Raw genomic sequence first — 20,921 nt, 5'->3', positions numbered from 1 at the left:
TCTTACTTTCTTCCCTGGCTCAGCATGGTGTCAGAAAACTCCCCTGCTCTAGACTCTGGAGATGTAGTATGGTACGATCAAAATGGGATGTTTCTGGAGAAGGTAAAAATGGATTGTGGGAATACAGGAGCAGAGACTCCCCTTTCCTCCCCTTCCCTCCCTCTCCCTCCCTCACCTCTTTCTCAACGGTTGTAGGGCTTGAGCTCAGGGCCTGGGTACTGTCCCTGAGCCTCTTTGTCCTCAAGGCTAGCGCTCTACCACTGGAACCACAGTACCACTTCCCTAGATTCTACTCTCAATTGCTCCACATGAAGAACAAGGCTCTCCGTGTAGTTCCTGCTCACTTCCCAGGATCCTCTCTTCCTTGGAGCTTCCTTCCCCTTTCCTTTGCCTGTCGCCACTTTATCTTATCCCTCCATGTTCTAGGTGCTATGCTTTCTTTCACTTCTAGGTGGTTCTTGAGGGTCATTTTCTCCTTCTGGAATTTTCTTGCCTTTTTCTACATCCTCCTCTATCTTATTAACTCTCAATCTTCACATATCACTGAGTTTTCTCCTCCCTGGTGCAGTACTTCTGTTAGCAAGGCAAACACACTGCTGTCCTCCTACACATGAAAAGCAGATTGTAGGGCTGGGAAGGTGGCTCAGTGGTAGAGCGCTTGCCTTGCATGCATGAGGCCCTGGGTTCGATTCCTCAGCACCACATAAGCAGAAAAAAAAAAAAAAGCCAGAAGTGGTGCTGTGGCTCAAGTGGTAGGGCACTAGCCTTGAACAGAAGAGCTGAGGGACAGCGCCCAGGCCCAGAGTTCAGGCTCCACAGCTGGCAAAAAAATAAAATAAAAATAAAATAAAATAAATAAAATAAAAGCAGATTGTATTTATTTTGCTTACCATCACATCCCCAACATCATTTTCGCATGGGGTCTTGGACATAGCAGATGCTTTGAAAATTCATTGGAAAAAGAAGAGATAGAAGAGCCAGGAAATAGAGTAGTCAATAAATGGTAAGTATTGTCAGATTTTTTATTTTCCAGTTTCCAGTCTCAAAGACAGAGGCTATTTATGTGATCAGGAGTACATCCTATGTGAAAATGAAAACTGAATCAATTTCAACACCTGAAGATACAGTCTCCATCAAGTTACTGTATACCTCTGAAGGACAAATTAAACTGTTCAATGTAGCTATTGCTTTTGAAAGACCTCATAGGATTCTGGGCTAGACATGAATTTATGCTTCTGTGGCTACATAAATGTACAACTTCTCACCCTTTTAATTTGGCCGGAATTCTCCATAAGTTAAAATGCAACATGAATCTGTGAAATCTGTGTAGTATAACATGAATCTGTGAATCTGTGTAGTCTAACATGAATCTGTGAATCTGTGTAGTCTAACATGAATCTGTGAATCTGTGTAGTCTAATAGGATGAAAGTGCCATAGGCTCAAGTGTGAGCTGGTTTTATCCATCCAATCTTTAATTGAATCTTTTACTGAAGAAAATTGAAGCATGGCTGAAGCCTGCCACCTAGTGGCCTATCTAATGATTTTTTTTTCTTTGAAGCCAAGGCACATCAATTCAAAGGTATTCCAGAAAGATAACAATGCAACCTTCTTGGATAAGTACGTATATATATACATATATATGTATATATATATACATACATATACATATATATATATATATTCTTTCCTTTTTTGAATCTTAAGCTTGAAATGAGATTTATTTATTCTTATCTAGCCTAGAAATAAAATGATAGACAAGCAATCTAGAGTTCTATCGGGTCAAAAGTGACCTTGGCACAAGACAGACCACAGAACACTGAAGTAGGGCAGAAGCTCAACCTCAAGAACCAGAAGACTGGAATGAGTTCTAGGATTCAGAACTGCCACTTACTAGTTTGTCATTCTTCACCAGTTTCCTTATCTGAGTGGTAACCAGAAGCTAAGGAGGGTTGTGGGGAGAAGCGGGCAGGGTGAGATGACAGGTATAAGGTTACAGTGACACTATACTTGACAGATAGGCCAATTATTATGTCAATTTAAAACAAATGAAAATGCTGGTGCTAGTGGCTCATACCTGTAATCCTAGCTACTCAGGAGGTTGAGATCTGAGGACTGCAGTTCAAAGCCAGCTGGCTTGGGCTGGCTTTGAACCATGATCCTCAGATCTCAACCTCCTGAGCAGCTAGGATTACAGGTATGAGCCACTGGTGCCTGGCGGGATTGAATTTTTGTGACGGTTTATGGGAAGGATCCAGTCAAGATGCACAGGTTGAAGGTGAAGGTCTGAGTGACAGTAAATGAATGTGTTCAAGTCCCTGAGAAAGTCTGGAAGGATGAGTTCAAGGGCACTGACAGAGCTTTGGACCTTAGAAGATGAAACTCATCCTCCAGTGTAATGGAAGACAAAGAAAGAGCTGTAAGGGAAGTTAAGGCATTTTGAGAACTCCAAGTTTGGCATAAACTAGGTGATGACTTCATTAGCTGAAGGTGAGAAAGATGGAGCTCAGAGATAAAAGAAGAGAGGAAATGTGAGCTCACTACTGAGATATACTCAGTCTTGGCAGGCAGAATGGAAATGCCCCGAAGCCAACGATGTCCATCGGACCACATGCCAATGAGAGAGAGAGAGAGAGAGAAGGTGCACAGGTTCAGTTGGGATTAGAAATTTCCCAGTGGGGAAAAAAGAAGAACAAAACCTAAAAAGAACTTCGGACACTGTTACTGGTAGAAAAGATAGACTCCAGAAATCTTCGATGAATAGAGAGATGTGGAAACAGAACTGGGGCTGGGTAGGTACAGGGGAGGAAGCAAAGGGATTAACTAATGCTTCTCTGAGGGCAAGATGGAGACCTGGAGCTGGGTTTAGCTATCACAGCATGGTCGATACAAAACAGGGCTTCTCATTGGCCCGTCACACTCACTATGCATGGAATGCACGAGGGTCCTACGTGTGTAGGTTGAAATGTCGCATGAATGACTGCATGGCTCACGAGAGGAGCATGAGACCATAGGGAAACAGAACAAGAGCTCCGGATTTCTGGTCCTGTGTCAGACACTGATATAGTTGTCAGGAATCTGCTGATGAACACAAATGTTGATGGGCACAAATACTATATTAAAAAAAGAAGAAACACCAAATTATAACGTTGGTGGAATTGCAATCATCTGTGTGTGGGGGCAGATGCTATAGCTTTTGTTGGTTGAAGTCATCAGGATCTCTGGATCCTCAGATTTCAGCATTCTGAGGAGCTAGAATTAGAGGTGTGAGGCACCAGCACCCAGCCTTGAAGCTATTCTTTAAACACCAGGATCAAAAACACTAAGGTGGGAGTGGGGGGAGAAAACCTTACCTGAGGCGAGAGTCTTTAAAGGTGTTGAGGTACGCAGGATAGCTCCATTCAATCGGACTCCCTTTACATCGAAGCTCTACAGTTTGTCCCGCCATCAGACTGAGGGTGGCAGGAGGTTTCTGGTAGCGGCCTTTATCCAACACTAACATCATGATCGATGGCGTCTTTGGTGTGGAATCAGCTGAGTCCCTGTCCTTCACCTTAGGAAGCTTGGGTTTCATCTTCTTGGTAGTAGGCTTGATTCTATTCTCTCCTTGCTCCTTTGGTTGCTTGTGCTTTGGCGGCTGTTGGGCAGCAACTGTACAAATGTGAGGAAGGAAGCATCAGAATAAGTACTTTTCAATCTCTCCTGCCCATGTTGAATAATTATTTTCAGTAGTAATCATAATTATTTCCTTGATTCATTCTCTACTTTTTTTTTAGGTCTGAGACAGGAACTCACACTTGGTACCTGATGCTTTTGCTCATTGGCTAGTGCTCTACCAATTGAGCCATGTCTCCAATCCCCATTCTTTATCTTTAAGATAATAAAACAAATGCCGGGCGCTTTGCCTGTCATCCTAGCTACTCAGGAGGCTGAGATCTGAGGATCGCAGTTCAAAGCCAGCTTGAAGCCATGAGACTCTTATCTCTCATTAACCACCAGAAAAATAGTAAGTGGCTCTGTGGCTCAAGTGGTAGAGCACTAGCTTTGAGCTGAAGAGCTGAGGGATAGTACCTGGGCCCAGAGTTCAAGCCCCATGACCACCAATAACAACAACAAAAACTAAGATAATAAAACAGAAATATATTTTGGCTCCAAAGTTTTTATTCAGATTCAGTAAACTGTTTCATGTTTGAGCTAAAATTTGTTCTTACAAAAGTTAAGATACTCTGTGGTTTTAGCAATTCCTATGCTCTCATTTTTCTGTCTGAGTCTACTCCTTTTTTTTTTTTTAAATGCTAGTTCTGAGGCTTGAACTCAGGGCTTAGGCTTTTTTCCCCAAGGCTAGCACTACCACTTGAGTCACAGCTTCACTTCCAGTTTTTGGTGGTTAATTGGACATGAGCATCTCATATATTTCCTGCCCAGGCTGACCTTGAACATCAGTCCTCAGATTTCAGTTTACTGAGTAGCTTGGATTATAGGTGTGAATCACCAGCACCCAGCTTTGAGTCCTTTCTCTCTTTCTCTCTTCCTTCCTTCCTTCCTTCCTTCCTTCCTTCCTTCCTTCCCTCCCTCCCTCCCTGCCTTCTTTCTTCCTTCCTTCCTTCCTTCCTTCCTTCCTTCCTTCCTTCCTTCCTTTCTTTCTTTCTTTCTTTCTTTCTTTCTTTCTTTCTTTCTTTCTTTCTTTCTTTCTTTCTTTCTTTCTTTCTTTCTTTCTTTCTTTCTTTCTGTCATGGGGCTTGAACTCTGGGCCTGGGCACTGTCCTTCAGCTCTTCAGCTCAAGGGTAGTGCTCTACCACTTGAACCACAGTGCCACTTCTGGTTTTCTGGTGGTTTATTGGAGATGATAGTCTCATGGACATCCTGCCTGGGCTGGCTTTGAATCGTGATCTTTAGATCTCAGCCTCCTGAGTAGCTAGGATTACAGGAGTGAGCCACTGACACAAGGCTTGAATCTGGTCTTTAAACACCAGAATGTTCAACCTTGCAGGACAGAAAAAACTATTAACACCAGAAGGGTACTCAAAAAGATTTGAGCCATCCTGAATTCTCCCTCAAAAAGTGGACTCTATTTCTGTCAGTGACTGATGGCATCCAGCATCAAAGAATCATTACTAAACAATATGTTAATTTAAAGCTTACACGTATGTTATTAAACTCAATAATGTAGCTAAACCTTACCACCAACATCATGGTGTGTTGCTGGCAGATAGTGACTAGAAAAACCTGACCTACTTTAAGTTGGCTTTATTATTGTTTTGTTATCCCTAAAACTATGCACACTTTATTGTGAAGTAGGGATGCTGGATCTAACTGGCACTATCTTGGCCATGTGGTGGATGATACAGTATTGAGCTTAACTGGTGCCATCTTGGTTCCATGGTGGAGGAGAAGTCCCAACTCCCAGATGATGGGCATGCCTGAATTCCTAGAGGCTGGGGTGGGGACTTGGAGTGGGGTCTTGGGTCATGAATTCTCAAGCTCCCTGTGATCCTGCCCCCTGACCAGCCTCTCTTTAGGCCTGGAACAGCTCCGGCGTAGGGATACCAGGCCACGTGCCTCCTGCCTGCTTGTGTCCTGTCTCCTGGCTCTCCACCTGGCATCATGGCATCCTATCTCAGCTCTCCATTGGAGCTGATCTGGTGGGTTTTTTTTTCTGTTCTTTCTTTCCTTTCCTGTTCTCATGGCTCAGTTTTCTGACAGTGTTAAGTGCATTTGCAGGGCAACAGGTCTTTGTGATAAGAGTCCGCCTGCATTTGCTGGCCTTCTAATAAAGATCCTATCATCTACCTCTCAAAATGTGGCTTCTCTGTTTTCTCGCTGTATAACAATTGCTGACACTAAGCTGGAGTTACCACCCCTGCTCTGCACTTCTGCAGGCCATTGGCTCCAGAAATCTCCACTAAGTCCTTTCAGTGATACATGCCTACAAGGATGAAAAGGTGAGTGTCCACTCAGTTTTAATGCAACCATCTTCCTGCATAAACTCAAAAGATGCCTTGATATATATATGTATACATACATACATATATATATATATATATATATATATGCCCATAGAATTACAAAAATATCCAACTTTGGAGGATCCCGAGAAGCCATTCAGGTAAATCCCTCCCATTATAGACTAAAAAGAAATAAAGGATGCTCTGAAAAGTTAAAGAAGGTGTACAAAGTCATGCAATAATAGATCAGTGGCAGAATGCTACAACAGAGCTCAAGTCTCCTGATCCCACTCCAAAGAGCTCATCTCACTAGATGGGGGTATGCAACTTCATATCTTTTATTTTATTTATTTTATTTTTAATATATTTTTATTGTGAAAATGCTGTACAGAGGGGTTACAATTACATGGGCAAGATAATGAGCACATTTCTTATCAAGCATTGTAGCCTCCTCCTTTGTTTCCCCTTCCCATCCCTTCGTATCCTCCCCCTCTCCCCCACCAAAGTTGTAAAGTGACATAATGACTTGCACATCTCATTGTTGCAATGGGTCCACCTGTATCCCTGTTTTACAATTAACTTCATATCTTTTAAATAAACGACTAGATAAATCTTTGCTGGTTGACAAACGTCTATAGTAATTATATAAAATGGGAAAATAGGATAAATTGAGAGAAAGTCCTAGTTAACTGATTTGAACTATGAAATGATAATGAGTTGGTTTGCTTTGTGTGTTGTCCTTTGATCTTGAAGACAGGATCCATCTAATGACCCCATGTTTAGTTTCAGTGTGGCTCAGACTTGAACAATTCCCACTACCCAATTCAGCTCAGTGTCTACATACGGTTTGTGACACACTGCCTCTTTTAGGCTTATGCATCTTGCTTCTTGAGGCCTGGTATACTTTTCTTATTTTATTACAGACATTCAAGCAATCCGAAAAGATAATACCCTTCTAGAAACCCTATAAAATTTAGGCAACTAGTGCTACCTGTCTGACTTATGAGCTATTAGATCCTGTGTGTTATATTGCTCAGGATCATAAGATTATCTGATGATAGTTATTATGTATTCAACTATTTGTTATTGTACCTAAAAAAAAATCACTTGACCCTTTGACCAAGCAAACCTGCCAGTTGAACCAACTATCCAGTTGCCTGATCACAAAAAATAATCCAGGACTTGATGGGAAATATACGCACACACACACTCTCTCTCTCTCTCTCTCTTACACACACACACACACACACACACACACACACACACACACAGAGCTTTGATGGTGACCCACAGATACCAAGAATTTCCTAAAACTGAATGGCTTACATACATTGAAGAGTATATGACTCTACTCTTACTTTGTAAATTAGTTATATTCTTTTTTTTTAATTTAATTTAATTTTATTTGTGAACATACTGTACAGAGGGGTTACAATTACATGGGCAGGATAATGCATACATTTCTTACCAAGCATTGCAGCCTCCTCCTTTGTTTACCCTTCACCTCCCTTCCCAGCCTCTCCCCTCCCCCCTAGTTATATTCTTAAAGCCTTAAAATTATAAGAATTTAGCTTGGTGCTGCGGGCTCACATCTGTAATGCTACCTACTTAGGAGGAGGTGATCTGAAGATCACAATTCAAAGCTAGTTTGGACAAGAAAGTCCGTGAGACTCATCTCCAATTAACCATACAAAAGCCAGAAGTGGAGCTGTGGCTCAAGTGCCAGAGCACTCGCCTTAAGCAAAAAAAAAACAAAAACAAAAACTCAGCGACTGAGCTCAGGCTCTGAGTTCAAGCCCCAGGACCATCCCCAAATGAAAATAAAAATTGAAGGTTTATATTTTTGACAGGTAAAAATTAAAATCCCCTAGTTAGCCAGGCACTGGTAGATTACACGTGTAATCCAAAGTACACAGAGACTAAAATTTGAGGGTTGCAGTTGGAAGCCAGCCAGGGCAAGAAAATCAGTGAGACTTTTATACCCAATTAACCTCCAAAAAGCCAGAAATGAGACTTGTGGTTCAACTTATGGAGCGCTAGCCTTGAGTAAAAAAGCTCAGGGACAGCACAAAGGCCAGAGGTCAAGCCCAAGGATGAGTGTGTGTGCACAATCCTTTCTGTTGCATTTTTAAGACCGTTGCATAGGGAACTTTATAACAAAATAAGTGATAAAATTCATAGATCATGAGATACTGGCTTTGAGTTCGTGTCTGCTAGTGATGCTAGGGTCGCTGGGTAGCCACCCTCTGTCTCAGCTTCTTCATTAGTAAATTAAGATTGTAACAGAAACTGCCGTATGCATTGCTGTGGGAATTCTATGAGTCAGTATGTTTAAGATACTGACAATAGTGTCTGAACCAGCGCAAGTGGCAGCAGGGTGCTACTTGTTTTGGCATTATCATGTGACTCCGTGATAAACGGGTGGTAGGGGCAAAGTAGCTCACTTTCTTGTGTTAATTTACAGAGACCAAGTAGGGCATCACAGGTCATCAAAGATGTAGGAAAAAACCTGATCTTTTGCTTCTAACTCTAAAGCTTTCCCTACTCAAGCCTCTGCTCCTGCAATTATTTAGATGTTACCCTGTCTTGTGGTTACACTATGTTTGCACAAATCTCATGCATGGTATTATTGTATAAATAGATTCTTTGATGGGCCAGTTACTTTAACAAGAAGTTCCAAGTCAAACAGAACTTGATGTTAGGGATATGAACACAAAGCCTGGAGATGATTTTCCAGGGCATATATTAACATTCCTCAAGTGAGAAGGTGCTGATCAGGATTTCCTAATGAATGAGCAAACGTACAAATCAGGAAGCAATGGGGAGAAGACTAGGATTTTCACACATCACCTGAAGATTACTATCATGCTTTATTCATTAAAAATCACTTGGCAAGCTGGGCACTGGTGTCTTATGCCTGTAATGCTAGCTACTCAGAAGGCTGAGATCTGAGGATCATGGTTCAAAGCCAGCCCAGGAAGAAAAGTCCCCATAAGACTCTTATTTCTAACCACTCCAAACACCAAAAACGGAGCTGTTGCTCAAAGTAGTAGAGTGCTAGCTTGAGCAAAAAGAGCTCAGGGACAGCAACCAGGCCCTGGGTTCAAGCCCCTTGACCACCACCAACAACCACCACCACCACCAAAAAAAAAGGAATCATAGCTACTTGGAAGAGGATTAACCATAAACACAGTAATCAATATCAAGAGCAAGAGCTGTCTTTAACTCCCTAGTGGGTAATTCAAGGAGAAGGCCCAGTCTTGAGAGAGGCATCAGATAACCATATTATAAACTTTTGAGTAGCTCAGGTGTGTTTTTTTAGTTGTATAGCCTTGTATAGCTTGAGAGACAGACACTTTCATTTTTCCATTCTTCATGCACCACCACAGAGAGCATGAATGCTTTTCCAAGAGGAAAGAAGAGAAGGTAGGAAAGGCATAGTGGGGAGATGAAATGGTGGAAAGATGAGACCCACTGTGTTCCCTACTCCCTTCAAGAAGCTACTTTGTGTGTGTGTATGTGTGTGTGTGTGTGTGTGTGTGTGTGTGTGAGAGAGAGAGAGAGAGAGAGAGAGAGAGAGAGAGAGTCATGGGGCTTGAATTCTGGGCTTGGGTGCTGTCCCTCAGCTCTTCAGCTCAAGGCAAGAACTTCACCATCTGAACCACAGCGCCACTTCTGGTTTTCTGGTGGTTAATTGGAGATAAGAGTCTCATGGACTTTCTTGCCTGGGCTAGCTTTGAACTGCAATCAGATCTCAGCCTCCTGAGTAGTCAGGATTACAGGCATGAGCACTGGTGCCTGGTACTAAGCCACCTTCTTGAAAGTATTTTCATATGCTGGCAAGGAATTAGTACTTGTATTTCAAAATGGAATCGGAGGCATTTTTCCTGATCGTCTACTAGAACACAATTGGTGACTCTCTTCTTAAAAACTTTTATTCACAGGCCAGATGTGGTGGCACATGCCTGTGGTCTCTGCTACTTGGGAGGTGGAGGGAGGAGGGGGAGGTCTGAGGTCAGTCTTGGTAAAGTTAACAGAGACCCTAACTGAAAAGCCAACTAAAATGAAAAGAACTGGGGACCTTGCTCAAGTGATCACTCAGCAATCAGGAGTCTCAGTGTTCAATCACCAGTTCAGGGGAGAAACCCCTCAAATCCATAGTCCCTTGTCTTTCAGGGCATAATTCTGCCTTGAGTCTCTTCCTGACAACCCTGCGATCATGTAAGATTTTTTTTTTCTCCCTCTTTTCTTTCTGACTTATTTGAGCCTGCAGGACTTAACTTCTAAGTGCACTCCCTCTCCAAGTGACCTCATACCATCCCCGGATCTAGTAGCATCTGCCTGCTAAAAGCTGCCCTTGCGCCTGACCTGACCTCACTTCGAAACTCTAGATCACATACTCTGAGGCTTACTCAGCCACTACTTGGAAGATGAATAGACATCTCATATTTAACTGGCCAAAGCTAAACTGTGGTTACCCTGTGGATTGCTCCTTCTGCAGGTTGCCTTTGCCAGGAAAGGGCAGCTCTAGCCGCCTCTGCCAGGGACTGTGTGATTTAGAAGAATGTGCTAAGTCTTCTCATGCCTACGAGGCTTTGGCATGGATCTTCAGCCACTCTGTCTACGGGAACAAGCCCATCTGGAAGCTGTACATTCTCCATGCCCCTGCCTTTCATGCCCCTCTTCTTTCCAACACTCGAAAGAATTGCCACCCCCGCCCTCCCATGCAGGCTGACTTTACAAACAGTATCCTGGCTTTCCTCTCCTGTTTCACTCCTGGCTCTTAGTTCATTTGTGGGCCTCAATGAGATCATGGAAGTCCCAATTCCTGGTACCAATGCATGTGACCCCCCCTTTGGAATAGGGTCTTTACAGATATGATCATGTTAAGATAAAGTCATTAGGTGAGATAGGCTCTCACCCAATAGGACTGCTGTCCTTAGAGGGGACACACCAAAAAGAAAATGCTGTATGAAGACAGAGATGCATGGAGAGAAGACAGCCATGTAACAACAGAGGCAAAGATCAGAATGATGCAGCTGCAAGCCAAGAGACACTAGATAGTGCCAGATGCGACCAGAAGGTAGGAAAAGGCACAGAAAGATACTATTTAAAGTCTCAGAGGTAGCAAAGCCTTACTGCTGCGTTAATTTTGGGTGTCTACCTTGTAGAAATAGGACAGAAAAAAACTTCGGGTTTAGGTGACCCAGTTCATGGTGCGGGTGAGCATGCATAATCTGAAAATATGAAATCCCAAATCCAAAACTTTTTAAACACCAACATGATGCCACAAGTAGAAAATTCCAAGTTTGACCTTCTATGTTATGAGGCCAAATACAGACACTCAAACTACTATGTGAGTTTTGTGTTGAGACTTGGGTTGTAGCCTTAAGATATTGCTCATGATTTTGGGGTATATATAGAAATAAGGAAAGCAACTCAAAAGGAAGCCAGGGAGTCAAAAATCTTATTTTGCAGAAGGGGGTGCTTCTGACAAAAATTAAAGAAAAACAAATAAGGCAAGTGCACTAGGAAGGCAGTCTGCCCAGATTTCATCCGTAACACATTTGTGAGAAATAAGGCTCACAGTCTTGTATGATTGGCTAGTTTGAAAGGGGTTAAAAATTTACCTAACAAGCAACCAAATTGGGGACACCTGGCCAAAGCAGGACCAGAAAAACAATTCTTCCTCAGCTGGCACTCTACCACTTGAGCCATGCCCTCAGCCCTTAGAAAAACAATTCTTATAACAGGATGTGGCTTAACAAAAATAGCTTCTTGTAAGAGGGCAACTAGCCTTATAATGGCAGTGCTTATGTCAAGCAACCACTTTTGACAGAAAAGATTTAACTCCTACAGTTCTCCCCTCTTATTTACATTCTTGTCTTCAATTCTGGTCAGCATCGACTTTCCTGCTCAGCAGTATCCACTAAGAGAATATTATTAGTGTTTGGTGAAGGCAGGTTTTTTTTCTAGTCCTGTGGCTTGAACTCAGGGCCTGGGCACTGTCCCTGCATTTCTTTTACTCAAGGCTAGCACTCTCCCACTTCTGCCTTTTTTTTTTTTTTTTTTTTTGGTCTATGTAGTACTGAGGAATCGAACCTAGGGCTTCATGCATGCCAGGTAAGCACTCTACCACTAAGCCACATTCCCAGTCCAGTGAGGGAGTTTTAATCAGTCTCTGAACAAAATTCTTTGCAAGAAATATAACCAACCAACCAACCAACCACCCACCATCATTACTCCAAAAACAATTACTAAGGAGGTAAACATAGACACCATGATTCCTCTCCATTTTCCAAGCCATCATTCCATCATGCTAGGTAAGTGTGTCACCTAAGCTAACTCCTTTGCCAGGATGGTCCTTGTAAAGCATTTATAATGCTTTGGGACTGCACCAATGGCAGTATTAGGGGATGAGAGTACATTAGTCTGTAATCAGTACACAGACTTCTCCCTTCTCAGGTAGCATAGCTAGAGTTTGTCTATTCTCCCATGCCCAAAGCCTCACAACCTGAGAGAAAGCTAAGTAGAGGAGAGACCCAACACATAGTTCTACAGGCAACACTAAGTTTTCCAGGACTTGAATGGTAATAAATTCCTTATAGAACGTATCTTCTTTGCTGTTGGTCAAATCTTGCTTTTAATAGTTGGCTGAGCTGCTCAAGTATTAAGTAGTCTGCCTCACTCGGCCATGGTCAAGTGGCTCCCATCTACCTATTTCTGTCTACAAAATATTTATCACCTGTCTTAAAGAGGGTATCTTGTAGGTTCAGTCTGACCTTGGTCTGGTCATGTTTGATTCAGCTGGGTTCTGACAGTCAGCCCAAGGTATTAGATCATCTCCATTTCTATTTTCTCCCCCATCCCTTTGTAGTCAGGAATTACCTTGACCAGCCTATACCTTAACTCCCTATACCTTCCCATAGCTTTCCTCTTTGTTGATTTTTCCTTTTAAAATTTGTATTTTGAAATCACTTATAAAACCTTTGAATTTAGATAACATTGTTTTTTTTAAAATCCTCTATGGAGGAAAAAAAGCAATCTTAAAACTGTTTTTCTACACTATAGCAATTATAGATGTTTATTAAGAATCACACAATAAAATAACCAAATTTCTAAACCTAGTTGCCCTTTAAAATCACCCCTTTCCCCCTTCAGAGCCAGAGTTAATTCCTGAATTCCATAACCATCTTCAGAAGCAAGTCCTACTGTCTGGAAGCCAAATAAACAATCATGCCGGGAGGGCAGTTTGCTCAGGTTTTCTCCCTGGTTAGAACTGAGATTTACAATCTTGTGTAATTGGCCAGTTTGAAAAGGTATAAAAGTTTACTCAAGCAATCAGCCCAATCTGAGACACCTGGCCAGAGAAACAATTCTTAGCTGGCGCTCTACCACTTGAGCCATGCCTTCAGCCCTTAGAAAAATAATTCTTATAACAGGATGCAGCATAACTAAAACAACTTCCTATAGAAAAAAAAAAAGTGGCTCTCCTTAAAGTGGAAGTGATTTTGTCAAGCAACACTTTGACAGAAAAGATTCTAACTTCTTCAATATCTATCTATCTATCTATCTATCTATCTATCTATCTATCTATCTATCTATCTATCTATCTATCTATATTCCAGAATTCAAAATCTGAAGCACCTCTGCTCCCAAGCACTTCAGATAAGGGTTGATCAACTCATACTTTGTTATAGCTGCTTTAAGGAACTGATAATACCCTCTAATAATGGTTCTTTATAACATTTATCACCTCCTAAAATTATACCATTATCTGTTCATTATTTGTCCTTGTCAGCACCAGGAAGACAGAGCCTTATGACCTTGTCCAGGGAAATTTTTTTTTAGTATTTCTTAGGACTTGTCTCACCTCCCCTGACTGCTTGCTCTTTCCTCTTGAACTTTATTTGACTATTAAAATAATACTCAAACTTGAATCATATAAAATTATATAATCATTTTTGCCTGTCAAATTTATTGGCCAAACCTTAAGGATTTTAAAGCATTCACTATTTGCCTTTGTAAGCAAGAAGGAAATTACAACTTTTTTTTACTAAAATGGCTTCTGAACTAATTCTTCCTTGTTTTTCCCCCTTCCTCCAAGGAATAAATTGGACACAAAGTGTATTTCTCTGTTTACTTTTTCAGAGATCTGGCTACATTGGCCTCATACCATACTAAATCTGTTTGATCATCTCAGAAAGACAACTCTTTCAAAAGAGATATAAAGTAAACCAGTGTTAGGGTTATTAGCATGGTTATTAGCATGAATCAAGGGGGCTGGCATAACTCAACAAAATAGCAGTAACAAATCAATACTTATCCAGAAAATTAGTACCTGAATGGTGTGGGTGGGGAAGATAGAGGGGAGAAAGATATATGAATGAAGACAAGAAGTGGGGACAGAGCAGGGGAAGAATGCAGTCAATATTCAATGCATAGCCTATGAAACCAGAGATACAAAGGAGCAATGGTTGGGAGGGAGAGGGGAGAAGGAGCCTTTCCTAATCTCCTCCTAAATGTTGTTTATATGAATTGTATTTTATTTTGACAGATGCTGGGTAGGCAGATGGTTTTTTAACAATTCACGTGGTCTTGTTTGAGATGAATTGTACTTATAAGCTGATGTGTTGAATGGTAACTCCTTTACACAACTACTTAAATACATTTAATGCTACTTAAATACTTTAAAAAATGCGTGGAAGTGGCGCTGTGGCTCAAGTGGTAGAGCAGTTTGCTGCCACAGGTGACATATGTACCCTTCCAGCCCCTTTCTTCATGCAAGGAAATGCCATTTCTAAAAAGTGATCATCTTAGAATGGGCCAGTCAAACTTCACTGGGTTATGACAGATAGCTGTCCTCGTTCTACCTGCAGAGAAGTCTTATCCATGTAGAAAGCTCTCTGCCAGATGACACCAAAACTGAAAGTCAGAGGTTAAGGTGACTCAGCATGGTCTTGTGTCTACAGATTTTGTTCTGGAGGTCGCTCAGCTGGTGGCATACATGCATAGGCTTCTCCCAACCTGCCAATCAGAGATAGCCACAGAAAAAGGCTTTCTGTGTAATCAACTCTCATTGATTGTTCCTGGCCCCACACAAAATAAAAAACATACACACACAAACAAATGGTGTATAGGGTTGGGAAAATGGCCCAATAATTCAATGAAACAGATTCAGTTTTCCAAGTATATGTATAACATTTTATTCATAACTTATACATTATATGTGTACGTACTTAAAAAAAACACACAGTGCTATTATCGCACTTAAAATTTATCCATTGCTTCTGACAGAACATTCAATCTATATTCAGCTTTTTTGAATCCTCTCCTAAAGGTTGTTTATATGCATTGTATGTTATTTAAACAGATGCTAATTTATGTAGGCAGATGGTTTTAATAATTCCCATAGTCTTGAGTACATGTTGGCTGAAACCACTTCTTAAGCCTCTCGGACTGGCATGGTGGGCATAAACAAGTGAATGGACCATTTGGAATTATTTTGTCTGGCCATCCCTGTGCTACTCAAAAAAATGATACCAAATACCTCATTTCTGTCATACTGGCACACACGCAAGGACCTGCCAGAAAGACTTTTAACATTGCCTTTTACAAACTGAACTCGTGCCAGCTTTCTTATTGGGCAGAGTAAATATTGCTCAGCAGTGTGGCCTTCACTTCCTTACACAGGACTGGGGGTTCTGAGGCTCCTCACCCTCCACCTCCAGTCTCACAAGCCACTTTGGGTTTCGCAAAATAAAGTGGGGTATTTTTGGTAAAGGATTGTTGTTTCTTCTGATTGAAAGGAAATAGTCAGGATTGAGGAGTGGATAAAATGTGAGCCAGGTTGAGGTGGCTCTCGCCAGAGGTTGCATAACAGTAAAAGCTTCTTTTCAGCCAAACCAAAGCACATTTGTGTAGCAGAAGAATTTCAAAAGTGGTTGCAGGATGTAACTTGATGAACAATGTACTGTACAAGTAACACCGGTTAAATAATTCATGGAGTGAACAAAACAATGAGATAATTGTGGTATACCAATATACACACATACACACACAGCCTATATATATAACAATGAGAATGGTACTATATATGTATATATATCTATATTAGCCTATATGTAAAACAACACACACACACACACACACACACACACACACACAGAACTTGACCTTGTGGTTACAAATCTATTCCACGGCAGTACAAACATATTATTATATCGTTTAAAAGGCTTATTGGTGTAAGGTCCTTATATGCTGGGCAAAAAAAGAATATATTGTCCTCACCTTTCCCCGCTTCCTTTAAAATAGGAATATGTAAGAAATGTAACAGCGGTGGAATTTTGATTTCTTTTGAGACTTAACACCTAGAAAAAAATGTTGGTTGATGACCTAGGCAGCTCTAGGTGGTATACAAAAGCGCAGGAGGACTCTGGGGACTGCACCAGAATGCTCTTGCTTAGGTGGCTTCTCCCCCCTCCCCGCCTCCCCCCTCCCCACAGCCCCAGATGAAGAAGTCGGGGGGTAGGGGCGACGCGTGGCACAGAGGTGGAAGCGATCTCCGATCTCCGGCGTCCTGGCCGCCTCCCAGGCCGACACGTTGACACAGGGACTGGCCCCTGTCCCAGCGCTGGCTGGGGACGCTGGGCATTTCGGGGGGAGGGCTGGAGCAGCCCGGATGGGCTCCCGAGAGGGTCGGAGGGGATGCCACCTTCCCAGCGGGCTCGCAGGGGGCGTGGAGAACCGAAGAGAGGAGATCCCCACTCGGAGATCAGCACCAAAGGCTAATAATAAGGCATGGCAGGCTGTTGGACGGCTAAAGTTGTCCCAAGCCAGCCAGTTCCCCAGCACTCACCATCCTCCAGCGCTTCGTGCACCAGCAGCAGCCCGAGCAGGAGCCAGATCTTCATCTCGGCACAGAGAGGGTTGCGGGTCCAAGGCTGGGCGGGTGGGCGGGCAGCGCCGGGCAGCGCGGGGCAGGGGCGCACGGCGAGGCGGGGCGCGCGGCGAGGCGGGGCGCACGGCGAGGCGGGGCGGGCTGCTGGAACGCCACCGCTGGAGGATTCAGTTTCTCCAGGAGGGACACAATTTGGGGGGGGAAAAGTTAGAATTTTGAAATTTCCCAGCGTAAGGTGCTCTCTCCTGCCCCCTGGTGGAGAGTCGGGGCGCAGCGCTGCTTTTGCGGCGCTAAGCAGACAAGGTCTCCAGAGCGAAATGCCAAGGCCAAGAGTCACTCAGTGGTATTTTCCAGCGTGGGGGCGAAGACGGGATGCACGGTGTTTGTTCCATATTTTGTGGGAGTAGGCAAGGGTGGGTGGCTGTCATAAAAGCAGCCTCAAGAAGCAAATAGCTACAAGTGTAATGAACTCTTAGAGTAACTGTGGACAGATGCACACCTCAGGGTCTCCGTGAGCTTCAGATACAGGAGAATTCAAAATCACTCAGTGGCTAAGGTCCGCAGAGCTTTGCTGATTGTAACAGGCTCATGCCTTCCTGGCTACTCAGAAGACCTTGAGATGCGAGAATTCAAATTGGAAGCTAGCCTACGCAGAAAAGTCTTTGAGACTTTTAATCTTCCATTAGACAGCAAAAAGCCAGATGTGGAACTGTGGTCCAAGTGGTAGAGCACCATCCCTGAGTGAAAAAGAAATGGGACAGTACCCAGACTCTGAGTTCAAGCCCCAGCACTGGCACAAAGAAAAATAAAAGTAAAAGAGTAAATGTGAGTATTCCTTTTGAAAAGCACCTACTATGTTATTTATAGTGTCCAATGGTGTTTTAAACATGATTTTGGCTAGATGGTGAAACTCTTGGTCATTTTGTAAATAACTATCAGGCATAGGTGAACACGTGAGAGAACTATCTTGCAGCTTGGAGACTCAACTCTTGAAGATATATAGAAACAGCAAAGCCATAGTATTATGAATGAAGGAAACGCGGTCTACAATTCAGCTGGCTTTCCACCATGATTGGCTACAATGTAGCTCTGGGGACATTGGCATAGTTCAGTCTCTGTCTTCTATTTTTCTTCTCCTTTTTGACTGCTTTAATCTTAGTAGAGCAACACAAATTCTTTACTTAAGGTCTATGAAATCTGAAACTGCTGGCACTTAGCATTTAAGAGACAGCTACTAATGTGTTAGAGATGTTTACACAAACACATCAGCATAGAGCTGAATATCTTTTTACCTTCTATACTTAGACCTACTTCAAAGACAACTTGAGGTAATGTCATTGAGAATCTTTGGAGTTATGGAATCTTTTTTTTTTTTTTTTGCTTGTGTGGTGCTGAGGAATCGAACCCAGGGCCTCAGGCATGCAAGGCAAGTGCTCTACCACTGAGCCACCTTCCCAGCCCCATTATGGAATCTTTCTAAACAGAGACTCACAATCCTTTAGCGAATTATATAGCTCAAGCCTTTAGCTCAAAGAGGGTTTTACCAAACATCAAGGAGCATGCTCACGATGGTGCACACTTTTAGTCTCAGCTACTAAGAAGGCTAAAACACGATGATCTCTTGAGCCCAAGAGTTTGAGGCCAATAAAGGCAATGTAGAGAGAATCCATTTCAAAAACCAAGACTGATACCAAACCCAAACAAAATTCACTAAGGACATTGTGATTCTTTCTACCTCAAGAGGTTCTGGGCTGCACATCCACAGATCTGATGGGAGATCTTACCCTTCAGATGGTCCTGTGGTATCGGAATAGAAGGAGGGCATCTAAATCTAGGTAATCCTAATCAACCCAATGAGCAGATTCTTTGCTATTTAAGCTTGTTTTTTAGTGCTGGCTAAGTTGGTATTGATGTTTTAAATATGCATTGCATTCCTTCCATTTTGCTAGAATCAATAAGAACAAACTAGCTATACAAAGAAATTTCATAATTAAGTGATTTTTTAAAGGAGATTTGTAACATTAGGATCATGTTAAAAAGTTCTTTTAGCTTGTCCCTTCTCCTCGGATGGTTAAAAAAAAAGTTGAAGTTGGAAGATCTTTACTTGCCACACAGAAAAATGAATATTTTTCACCATATTCTATAAGAATATTACACAACTAACTAGTAACTATTATAGGCTGTTTGGATATAAAATGAAGACAAAAGATCATGACAAAAAGATCATGAAAAAGAGGCTTGATCCCTAGTTAATTTTGCTATTTTTGAGAGGTGAGTGGATTTTTTTTTTTTTTTTGGGTCCGGTCGTGGGGCTTGAACTCTGGTCTGGGCCTGGGCGCTGTCCCTCAGCTCTTCAGCTCAAGGCTAGCACTCTACCACTCAAGCCACAGCGCCACTTCCGGCTTTTTTCTTTTTTCTTATGTGGTGCTGAGGAACCGAACCCAGGGCCTCCGGCTTGCAAGGCAAGCGCTCTACCACTGAGCCACCTTCCCAGACCAGGTGAGTGGATTTTGAGAGGGCTAATTACCATGATCAATGCATAGTCTGGAGGAAGTGATTATTGAGGGTGTGGTTTTGAAGGGTATATCTTTTCTGTTTTTTGTCTGTAACCAATGTTTAAATTCAGGGCTTTGTGATTGTTTAGCTTTGTTTGCTTGGCTAGTACTCTACCACTTGGACCGTGTCTCCAGCCTAGTCCTTTTCTGCTTATTTTGGAGATGGTGTCCATTACTTTCCTGCTTGTGGTTGGCTTGGAACTGTGTCCGCTGATTCTTAGCCTGGGTAACTAGAATTACAAACATGAGCTACTAGTGTACTGCAGAAGGGTATACCTCTTCCCCCTCCTCTTCTTGTTTTCTCCTGTCATTCTTTCCTTCCTAGCTACAAGCAGAGCAGTTTTCTTCATCCATACCCTTCTACTTGATGTATTAACTGCCTTACCACAGGCCCAAGGGACTAGGGACCAACTTCCCTCAATTAAGCTTTATTTTCTTAGGTATTTTGTTTCAGAGACAGAAAAGCTAACTACTAAACAGGATATGATTTGGTGGGATGAACACTGATGAGCTCTTTGCAGATCAGAGCAATGTCAACAAGGTGGCTGGACTACTCAAGTGGGTGCAAGTACTGGAGCTCAGCGGTACCATCTTGGGCAGCATGCCTCAGAAACAAGATTTTATGTGATACAAGACAGGTCTGTGATGACATCTCTTTGTATCTCACAGGATACGGTAATCATACAGTAAGTCCTAGGCTGCCAGATACGTACAATAAAAGTTATTTTCATGGAGATTATATTGGATTCATGAGCTAAAACCCAAAATTAAAATAAAGGTGTTTAAGTATGGCATGTGTGCTTTTGGTTTGCGTTGTACACATTCACACTAAATTGTAAGTCATATTAAAGTTTATTTAAAAATACAGGGTTACATTAGAAAGGATATTTTACAATAGTTAAAGCAGAAATAGCTTTTATTACAAATTCTAAAAAAGAATCCAACTTTATAAGTAAAAGGGAACCTTGATTATCATTCAAACATTATCTACTAAAAACTCTTTATATTTGTACAAGTCCAATGTATGTGCTGGCTGTTACAGACATAGAATTTCTATAGGGTTTAGGCCTTATCAACCCTTTTTGGTAAGTAAATGATAACTAGTAATCAAACAATGGGGGCATTGCTAGTGGACAACTGAGTGTGGAATAAAGAAACCCACCCCGCTGGCAACCCAAAGCGCATTACCAGCTGTGTCATGGCCACACACTTTGTGGCTTGAGGCTGCCTATGGCCATGCAGGGAATGCAGCAAGCAGGCCCTCCTGCGCCACTTCCAAGAAGCAGGCACCTTTCCATAGCTGATGTTCCTTGGGCCTTCCTCAACTTGACATACTCAAGGGATATTTGGAATAGAGATTAAGTTAGTCCAGATGACCTTACTTTCATTTGAAGATTTTACTTCAAACCCTTTCCTAGCATTCTAATGATACACCAATGGGTCAATATGGGTGCTCAATATTACAAGCTGACCGACTCTGGAATCAGACTGGGGTGACGGTCATGATATCCACTGTCAGAGG

At 42.2% G+C, this 20,921-nt stretch overlaps 2 protein-coding genes across 2 annotated transcripts in view; both read right to left on the bottom strand.

Moving 5' to 3' along the window:
- The window catches only part of Pdgfrl (platelet derived growth factor receptor like), a 41,405-nt gene extending 24,548 nt beyond the window's left edge, over window positions 1–16,857 (bottom strand). Inside the window, exons 1-3 of the mRNA XM_042699764.1 lie at window positions 16,803–16,857; window positions 16,492–16,731; window positions 3,352–3,649 (exon numbers count right to left, since the gene is read on the bottom strand). Of these exons, the coding sequence (XP_042555698.1) occupies window positions 3,352–3,649; window positions 16,492–16,731; window positions 16,803–16,857 (593 nt within the window). The remainder of the gene's footprint in view (window positions 1–3,351; window positions 3,650–16,491; window positions 16,732–16,802) is intronic.
- Window positions 7,155–20,921, bottom strand: part of Slc7a2 (solute carrier family 7 member 2) — a 60,688-nt gene continuing 46,921 nt past the window's right edge. Inside the window, exon 13 of the transcript XR_006150926.1 lies at window positions 7,155–7,171. The gene's annotated coding sequence lies outside the window, so the exon portion shown is untranslated. The remainder of the gene's footprint in view (window positions 7,172–20,921) is intronic.

The sequence above is a fragment of the Dipodomys spectabilis genome, unplaced genomic scaffold (assembly GCF_019054845.1).
Source record: "Dipodomys spectabilis isolate Male_0828 unplaced genomic scaffold, ASM1905484v1 ptg000009l, whole genome shotgun sequence".
In the NCBI taxonomy this organism is placed as follows: domain Eukaryota; kingdom Metazoa; phylum Chordata; class Mammalia; order Rodentia; family Heteromyidae; genus Dipodomys; species Dipodomys spectabilis.
This window is presented reverse-complemented; position numbering and strand designations above follow the sequence as displayed.